Below are 10000 nucleotides of genomic sequence, written 5' to 3'. Positions count from 1 at the left end.
ATAAATAAATAAATACAAGTTATTTTTGCTTGTAATAAGCAAAAAGAAATAAAAAAATACTGCAAATGGAACAAGTCGAAATTGCCTTGGTAACTTCAAAAAACAACTTAAAAGTGATCTTGAAATGAGAAATGAATACTTGTTATTAACTGTAGTTACTAGTATTGTGAAGTTGTGTGTCTAATAACAAACTTAAGTAGTTCTAGATCTATTGGCTAAAACAAGTTCTCTTGTCTCACTAAAAAATCAGGGGAGTGTGACTTGTATTACGTTTGTTGGGGGAACCTGAAAGACAAACATAAAGGGTATTACAGCACAACCTGGAAAAAAAACAAGGATTTAGGATAATTACTCATTAAAGCCGTACAAAAACTTTTACTTAAATGTACAAACCCCGTTTCCATATGAGTTGGGAAATTGTGTTAGATGTAAATATAAACGGAATGCAATGATTTGCAAATCCTTTTCAACCCATATTCAGTTGAATATGCTACAAAGACAACATTTTTTTTTGCAAATAATCATTAACTTTAGAATTTGATGGCAGCAACACGTGACAAAAAAGTTGGGAAAGGTGGCAATAAATACTGATAAAGTTGAGGAATGCTCATCAAACACTTATTTGGAACATCCCACAGGTGAACAGGCTAATTGGGAACAGGTGGGTGCCATGATTGGGTATAAAAGTAGATTCCATGAAATGCTCAGTCATTCACAAACAAGGATGGGGCGAGGGTCACCACTTTGTCAACAAATGCGTGAGCAAATTGTTGAACAGTTTAAGAAAAACCTTTCTCAACCAGCTATTGCGAGGAATTTAGGGATTTCACCATCTACGGTCCGTAATATCATCAAAGGGTTCAGAGAATCTGGAGAAATCACTGCACCTAAGCGATGATATTACGGGCCTTCGATCCCTCAGGTGGTACTGCATCAAAAAGCGACATCCGTGTGTAAGGGATATCGCCACATGGGCTCAGGAACACTTCAGAAAACCACTGTCAGTGACTACAGTTTGTCGCTACATCTGTAAGTGCAAGTTAAAACTCTCCTATGCAAAGTGAAAGCCATTTATCAACAACACCCAGAAACACCTCCTGCTTCTCTGGGCCCGAGCTCATCTAAGATGGACTGATACAAAGTGGAAAAGTGTTCTGTGGTCTGACGAGTCCACATTTCAAATTGTTTTTGGAAACTGTGGACGTCGTGTCCTCCGGACCAAAGAGGAAAAGAACCATCCGGATTGTTCTAGGCGCAAAGTGTAAAAGGCAGCATGTGTGATGGTATGGGGGTGTATTAGTGCCCAAGACATGGGTAACTTATACATCTGTGAAGGCGCCATTAATGCTGAAAGGTACATACAGGTTTTGGAGCAACACAAGCAACGTTATCATGGACGCCCCTGCTTATTTCAGCAAGACAATGCCAAGCCACGTGTTACAACAGTGTGGATTCGTAGTAAAAGAGTGCGGGTACTAGACTGGCCTGCCTGTAGTCCAGACCTGTCTCCCCATTGAAAATGTGTGGTGCATTATGAAGCTTAAAATAGCACAACGGAGACCCCCGGACTGTTGAACAACTTAAGCTGTACATCAAGCAAGAATGGGAAAGAATTCCACCTGAGAAGCTTCAAAAATGTGTCTCCTCAGTTCCTAAATGTTTACTGAGTGTTGCTAAAAGGAAAGGCCATGTAACACAGTGGTGAACTTTTTAAATTCTAAGTTAATGATTATTTGCAACAAAAAAATGAAGTTTCTCAGTGGGAACATGAAATATGTTGTCTTTGCAGTCTATTCAATTGAATATAAGTTGAAAAGGATTTGCAAATCATTGTATTCTGTTTTTATTCACGAATTACACATTTTGTACTTTCTGATTGTTGTCGTCATGTCTGTGTGATCAGGTTTTATTTTTGGACTTTTTGTGCACTTTTGTTTTGTTTTGTCACCATAGTTACCCATTAGTTTCACCTGTCATGTCACGCACCTGTTTTGAGTCACGCACCTGTTGTTAATCATGTCCATAGTATTTAAGTTCATTCATTTTCTGTTGTTCGTCCTGACGACCTCACACCACATTTATGCTCTGTCCATTCCTCTAAGATCCTGCTTCATGTCCCTTGTCAAAGTAAGTTTTGCTTCCATGTTTATAGTCTTTTTGTTTTTCATAGTTTATTCTCCGCCACTGTGCGCGCTTTCGTTTATTCCTTTTTTTTTTGATAAATATAAATAAATCATGTACCTCCATTCCCGTCTCGCCCGAGCCAACTTTCCGTTGCATCCTGGAAAAGCACACACCCAGGACCAAGTCATGACAGTTGTGTACTTTAATGATATCTGAATCAACTGCTGACTATTGTGTATCGTTCCCCTCTGCAGTTTTTCGACTACGACAACTACACCTTCTCCCCTGAAAGCAGCAAGACGTACGCGGCGCCCTGCCCCCATGATGACATCTACACGTTTGCGCAGAGATACCTTCCTGTGGTCTTCGGCCTGGTCTTCTTCCTGGCCTTGGTGGGCAACGTGCTGGTGCTGTGCGTGATCCGGCGCTACAGAACGTCCCGCGGCGGCGCCTGCTCCTTCTCCCTCACCGACACCTTCCTCCTCCACCTGGCCATCTCCGACCTGCTGCTGGCCTTCACGCTGCCGCTGTTCGCCGTGCAGTGGGCGCACCAGTGGGTTTTCGGCGAAGTGGCCTGCAAGATCTCCGGCGCCCTCTTCTCTCTCAACCGCTACAGCGGCATCCTCTTCCTGGCCTGCATCAGCTTCGATCGCTACCTGGCCATCGTTCACGCCGTCAACGCCAGTTGGAAGCGCAGCACCTGCCAGGCCCAGATCGCCTGCGGCCTGATCTGGGTGGTCTGTCTGGGGCTGGGGGGCATCGACATCGCCTTCAAGCAGGTGGGGGAGGTGGACATTATGGGTCGACGGGGGCCGCTCCTGTGCCAGGTTTGGTTCACCGACAACCCCGTGCAGTGGCAGGTGGGCCTGCAGCTGGTCAGCGTGAGTCTCGGGTTCGGACTCCCGCTCCTGGTCATGCTTTACTGCTACATCTGGATCTTCCGGTCGCTCTGCAATGCCACCCGGCGGCAGAAGCGCAAGTCCCTGCGCCTCATCGTCTCCCTGGTGTCCGTCTTCGTGCTCTGCTGGGCGCCCTACAACTGCTTCCAGCTGGCCGACAGCCTGCAGAGGCTGGGCGCGGTGCCCGGCGGGTGCCAGTTCGGCCGCGTCGTGGACATCGGGACCTTGATCACCGAGAGCGTGGGGCTGTCGCACTGTGCTCTGAACCCCTTGCTGTACGGCTTCGTGGGGGTCAAGTTCCGCCGGGAGATGGCTCGGATGTGTAAAGGGCTGCTGGGGGCGAGAGGCTGGCTGGGCATGGAGGGATGGAGGGACAGGAGGCGCAAAACCGCCAGCTCCTACAGCTCTGCCGAGAGCGAAAACACCTATTACTCCGTCGTAGGGTAATGACGCTTTAGAACCGGGGTCTCCAACAGTGGATGCACCTTTTCCACTGCACAGTGCCTTTGCACTTATGGTTTTGTACTTAATATCCCAAAAATAGCTCAGCGTCCACACTGGTATTTTTTAGAGATGTCCGATATTGTCCAACTCTTAATTACCGGTACCGATATATACAGTGGTGGAATTAACACATTATTATGCCTAATTTTGTTGTGATGCCCCGCTGGATGCATTAAACAATGTAACAAGGTTTTCCAAAATAAATCAACTCGAGTTATGGAAAAAGTGCCAACATGGCACTGACATATTTATTATTGAAGTCACAAAGTGCATTATTTTTTTTAACATGCCTCAAAACAGCAGCTTGGAATTTGGGACATGCTCTCCCTGAGAGAGCATGAGGAGGTTGGGGTAGGGCAGGGGTCGGCAACCCGCGGCTCCGGAGTCGCATGCGGCTCTTTGATCACTCTGATGCGGCTCAGCAGTTTACTTGCTGAACCCCCCAATTTTCCCGTGAGACTTCCGGATTTCAGTGCCTCTCGCAGAAAACTCCCGGGATTAATATTCACCGATTTTCACCCTTACAGCTATAATAAGGGCGTGCCATGATGGTACAACATTTGGCGCTCTCTACAATCTGTATTAACAGCGTGCCAGCACAACACTTGTTATACAACATACATCTTCTGCTTGCACACGTACGTGACAGCAAGGCATACTTGGTCAACAGCCACACAGGTTACACTGACGGTGACCATATAAAACAACTTTAACACTCTTACTAATAATGCGCCACACTTTGAACCAAAACCGAACAAGAATGACAAACACATTTCGGTAGAACATCTGCACTTTAACACAACAGAACAAACACCCAGAATCCCATGCAGCCCTGACTCTTCCGGGCTACATTATACACCCCTGCTACCACCAAACCCCGCCCCCACCCCAAGCCTTCTCCCTCACACATCAACCCCCCCCCCCCTCTGTGCGTCGGTTGAGGTGGGCGGGGTTTGGTAGCGGGGGTGTATAATGTATCCCGGAAGAGTTAGGGCTGCATGGGATTCTGGGTATTTGTCCTATTGTGTTACTGTGCAGATGTTCTCCCGAAATGTGTTTGTCATTCTTGTTTGGTGTGGGTTCACAGTGTGGCACATTATTAGTAAGAGTGTTATAGTTTTTTTTATACCGCCACCGTCAGTGTAACCTGTGTGGTTGTTGACCAAGTATGCCTTGCTGTCACCTACGTGAGCAAGCGGAAATACCATACAACGTATGGCTGATAAGGCATGCTGGTCGTAGTGGGTGCTATATGCTGTACCATCACGGCACGCATGAAGCTGACAAGCGCCATTCATTTAAAACCCGGGTGCCGCACCAGCTTTCAAATTCCATATAAAGGTGTGGGCAGCGTGTCTGAGATCCATAGTTTATACATAGTACAAAGCAAAAAAAAAACTTTGTGTGCAGTGTTATTTCATTTAAAATTTCAAAAAAAATTTGCGGCTCCCATTGTTTTCTATAATTTGCGAAACTGGTCAAAATGGCTCTTTGACTGGTAAAGGTTGCCGACCCCTGGGGTAGGGGGTAGCGGGGGGGGTGTATATTGTAGCGTCCCGGAAGAGTTTGTGCTGCAAGGGGTTCTGGGTATTTGTTCTGTTGTGTTACGGTGCGGATGTTCTCCCGAAATGTGTTTGTCATTCTTGTTTGGTGTGGGTTCACAGTGTGGCGCATATTTGTAACAGTGTTAAAGTTGTTTATACAGCCACCCTCCGTGTGACCTTTATGGCTGTTGACCAAGTATGTGGGCATTCACTTGTGTGTGTGACATACTTGCCAACCTTGAGACCTCCGATTTCGGGAGGTGGGGGGCGTGGTTGGGGGCGTGGCTAAGAGGGGAGGAGTATATTTACAGCTAGAATTCACCAACTCAAGTATTTCATATATATATACAGTATATATATATATATATATATATATATATATATATATATATATATATATAGCTAGAATTCACTGAAAGTGAAGTATTTTCTTATATATATGTATATATATATATCAATCTATCTATCTATCAAGAGGGACAGAGACAGCGCACAGTGCATGTGGATCAGAATCAGAATCAGAATCAGAATCAGAATCAGAATCAGCTTTATTGTCATTACGCAAGGTAACGAGATTGAGGCCATTCCATACAGTGCGATGTGTGCATGCTAGAAAAACAATGTGCAAATATATAAAAATATAAAAAATGTAGAAGTGCAATGAATATGGTGTGAAATGAATATATACATGAAAAAAAAACCAAAAAAAAACAGGGTGGTTGGTGGAATGGGTTATTGCACCGAAGAGAAGGCAGTTATGAGGGACAATGGGGCAGTCCGTTCAGGATGGTTATGGCCCTGGGGAAGAAGCTGTTCTTTAGCCTGTTTGTTTTGGTTTTAATGCACCTGTAGCGCTTCCCAGAGGGCAGCAGGTGGAACAGGTCAGAGCCAGGGTGGGTGCTGTCCTTGATGATGGCACTGGCTCTGTTGAGGCAGCGGGAGGTGTAGATGTCCGTCAGAGAGGGATCACATGTTACCATGGCGAGAAAACATGGAGAGACTGCCAGTTATCTAGTCTCCACCAGTTGCAGAAAATGTGCCATCAGTACAACTGGACAGTGCTGTTTCAGTTCCATCACCAGGACCATCAGTGAGTCAGACACAAACTAGTCTCATCATTGAACCAGATTCAAGGGCTGCTGAGTTGCCATCTTCAGAACCCAGATCACCCACAACAAAAACCCCACCAGTGATCCGCAGGTACCCAGAAAGGTTTCGAGTACCACCAAAAAAACGGAATCTCTGAAGACAGTATAAAAATCTGTGTTAAAGATGTACAAATACTGTTTGTATAATAAGCATGTTATTGTTTACAAATGAGGGTTAAGAGTTCAGTACTAAAAAAAAAAAAGAATGTGGCTTAAGTACAGTTTTTTAATTGAGCTGCTGCATTTTTTGGTTGGGTTGTTTATATCTTTTGAGTAAATTCTACAATTCTAAAAGGGGAGGAATTTAATAGAGTGATCTACGTTTGTCTGTTGCCATCTCCTGGTGAATGTTGGCTATAGCGTACTGGGGTTACTTTTTGGTTGGCCAACGATTTACGTGGTGTTGCACACCTGACGTCAAGTGTGTGAATCTGTTCTGAAGTCTACAGTAAAGAGACGGACTTCATCACCTCGCCGGTTTATTGCCTCCAACTCAATATATTACAACAACATTGCTCCATGCAGACCCTCCAGGTCCGCATGGAGCTGGAGGGGGCGTGGCCTCCAGGCCACGGGGCGCCCGTCAGCGATCCTGTTCTGTCTCCCAGAGTCAGAGCCGGCCCAAGGCATAAGCGTACTAAGCGCTTGCTTAGGGCCCCGCGGCCACCAGGGGGCCCCCAAAAGCAATTAACAAAAAATTCTTATTTTTTATTTTTTGCATGTACGAGTCTGACTGATGATTTCTAAATGATCAAAGATATATTATTGTACAAAAACACAATTTTAGGTCAACAGAGTGCTGCTGCTGATCTAGGCTTAGTGATTCTTCCTGCCTCTCTTTAAATGTAAAGCTGCCTCTGCTGCACCTGTGACGTTTGCCGCCTGCTATGGCGTCACATTAGTGCCAAAAATAGACAGTGGTCCTCTGATCACCTGCTCAGTCCTGTCTGAATCTGAGAGGAAAGATATGGCGTCACATTAGTGCCAAAAATCCGAGCGCATAAAAACTGTTATCGCGCGCTGATTCTCCACTTCATGCGCGCGTGCGACACCCTTTTGCGCGCGCGTGGTGCCTTTTTGCGCGCGTGCCGTCTCAGTCTGTGCGCTGGCATGTTTCGTTTTGGCACTTTGGGGGTGGGTATGCTTAGCCGGCCCCTTCTTTCTGATTGGCCAGGCGAAAAATGCTCAGAGATAATCAGAAGTATAGCAGGGCGGGTCATCGTCAATATGTATCAAGATTGTTATAGGCGCAAAGTTTTCACTTCTTCTTGAACATTTGTTTTCTAATTTATGGAATTTCTTTTGATTCAGCCATAAAATTAATGAAATAATCTTTGAATTTTGTTTTTAAAATGTTAAAAATAGCCTTTTAATAATGTATTCTGAAACAGTTTAAAATAATCAGAGAACTGACTAACACTGACCCTACACAACTATGTTGCACAATTAAGTCTTTTTTTTTTTAAAGCGAAAGAGGAAATTTCAACAGCATCCTATGTCATATCTACATGTAATAAGATTTGTAACAAGGCAAACGTTTGTAAATTGGTCGAAAATCGAGCAAGTTATGGTAATTGAATTGGTACATGTACTAATTAAATTACCACAACTTGCTTTGACATCAATGTAATGATTGAGGCTAGCTGTCCGAGGTAAGATGGCTACAACGTTGCTACGCTGGAGAATGATTGGTCATATGAAAAATGCTAAGAGCCAATCAGAAAGGAGGGGCCGTCTAAGCATACCTGCCCCCAAAGTGCCAAAAAGAAACATGACAGCGCGAGGGGAGATGCCAGGAGTACACAGAGAGCGCACAGACCGAGACGGGGCGCGCGCAGAAAGGCACCGCGCGCCCGCAAAAAGACACCACGCGCGCGCAAAAGGGTGTCGCGCGCGCACGAAGTGGAGAATCAGCGCGCGATAACAGTTTTTATGCGCTCGGATTTTTGGCACTAATGTGACGCCATATCTTTCCTCTCAGATTCAGACAGGACTGAGCAGGTGATCAGAGGACCACTGTCTATTAAGGAGAACTTTTCATTCCCCAAACGGCATGATGGCCCAAGTTTTCATTATCATTATACCTACAGACAGCTAGTCAATGGGGAAAAAGTCAAGCGTAGCTGGCTGACTTATTCAAGAAGTAAAGATGCAGTCTATTGCTTTTGCTGCAAATTATTTTCCAAAAAGTCCTTAAAAGTGTCAGCCGAGGGACAGCGGGATTGGGTCAACATAGGTGCACTGCTGAAACAGTGAAGATCATTGTAGCAACATGGTGAAATGGAAGGAATTTGCCTTGCGTCTTTCAAAGGGGAAAACTATTGATGAATTTAACTTCAGTAGACTGCGCTCTCTTTGTACAAAGTAAACATTAAACATGAACAATTAACTAAAAATGTAAACTAGTAATTAAAGACTAATATGTACAAGACTGATGAGACAAGATGACACTTTTACTGTAAATACAAAGCTTTATCACTTGGACTGTTCAACCCCAGGCCACTCTTGTAGCTGAATGTTTTCTACATTTTAAGATTAGGAACCATATGTGGCACTCTGGACATCATTCGTTCATTCATTGGTATTATTTATGTTCTTAACTGGGCCACCCCCATATCTTTATAAATGACATGTCATTTGTAAAGACATGCCAGGCTGACAATAGGATCATGTAAACAACACTGACAGAGCCGCAATGAGTTTATAGTAGGTGTGTGAATGATCAATCAATATTATTGGCAGAAATAGAGGGCCACAAAATCAAATTTTGCTTAGGGCCCCATGGAGGCTTGGGCCGGCACTGCCCAGAGTAAACTCAAATGAAGGGAAAGCATCATTCAGTCATTATGCAACAAATAGCTGGAATAAACTTCCTGAAGATGTCAGACTTTCCCCAACTCTGACTACTTTTAAAACGAGACTGAAAACTTGTATGTTCACCTTAGCTTTCAGCTGAATCTTTTAGTCTTTTAACTTTTAACGTCCGCACTGTTTTTATTTTTATTGTCTGCATTTTAATTTTGCTTTTATTTTCTTTCTATTCACTTTGTTGTCTGTGAAGCACTTTGAGTCTGTCTTGTGTATGAAAAGTGCTGTACAAATAAAGTTGCCTTGCCTCCCTGTAATGTTTGTCTGATCTTGAATGGGATTGTGTTGAAAATCTTTAATTTCCCGTCGGGGATTATTAAAGTATTTCTGATTCTGAGCGTCAAAAGAAAATATTTTTAGAAGATGAAATAGTGCCCTCTAGTGGACAACTTCTTCTAGTGCGGCGCTTTGTTTCACCGCGCTTTGTTTACAAGTCAAGTCAAGGCTTCCATCAACCGGAATATAAGAAATAGCTTTCAAGTTAAAACTCAATTTAACCATACCCTCTTGTTAAGACGATGCATCTAATATAAAAAATGTTGCTTTTAACGTTATAAAATCTAATATACTTTAAATATAATTTTTCGAGTCACTTTACGTGGTTATTTCGTAAATTTACGTCGATTGGATTTTATTTTGAAAAGCGTATATCCGCCTTGTCTGTGCAGTACAGACATGACATGGCATTGCGGCGCAGGCACCGTGCGGTCGAGCTGACATTTGTTGACTAAAATGAGTTATTATTATTTATTCGTCATTTTAATGCCGTTGTAACAGATTTGAATGGAGGTGCGTCAGTCAAAATAGCGACCGGTGAAAATTCCTGTTGTAGTTTGTATTTGTCGTGTGTTTGTTTTGATTGCTTGTGTCACCGCGCGGATTCACACTGCAAAACACTATCCGCTTTCAAACT

The 10000-nt window shown here is 43.9% G+C and overlaps 1 protein-coding gene across 2 annotated transcripts in view; it reads left to right on the top strand.

Moving 5' to 3' along the window:
- The window catches only part of cxcr3.2 (chemokine (C-X-C motif) receptor 3, tandem duplicate 2), a 7000-nt gene extending 2879 nt beyond the window's left edge, over positions 1–4121 (top strand). For both annotated transcript variants that reach the window (XM_061947411.2, XM_061947403.2), the window contains one exon: positions 2379–4121. In XM_061947411.2, coding sequence (XP_061803395.1) covers positions 2379–3470 — 1092 coding nt within the window. In that variant the 3' untranslated portion in view covers positions 3471–4121. The remainder of the gene's footprint in view (positions 1–2378) is intronic.
- Positions 4122–10000: the final 5879 nt, after the last annotated feature.

Source organism: Nerophis lumbriciformis, linkage group LG04, assembly GCF_033978685.3.
Source record: "Nerophis lumbriciformis linkage group LG04, RoL_Nlum_v2.1, whole genome shotgun sequence".
In the NCBI taxonomy this organism is placed as follows: Eukaryota; Metazoa; Chordata; class Actinopteri; order Syngnathiformes; family Syngnathidae; genus Nerophis; species Nerophis lumbriciformis.
The sequence above is the reverse complement of the archived record's forward strand: the minus strand, read 5'-3'. Positions and strand labels throughout refer to the sequence as shown.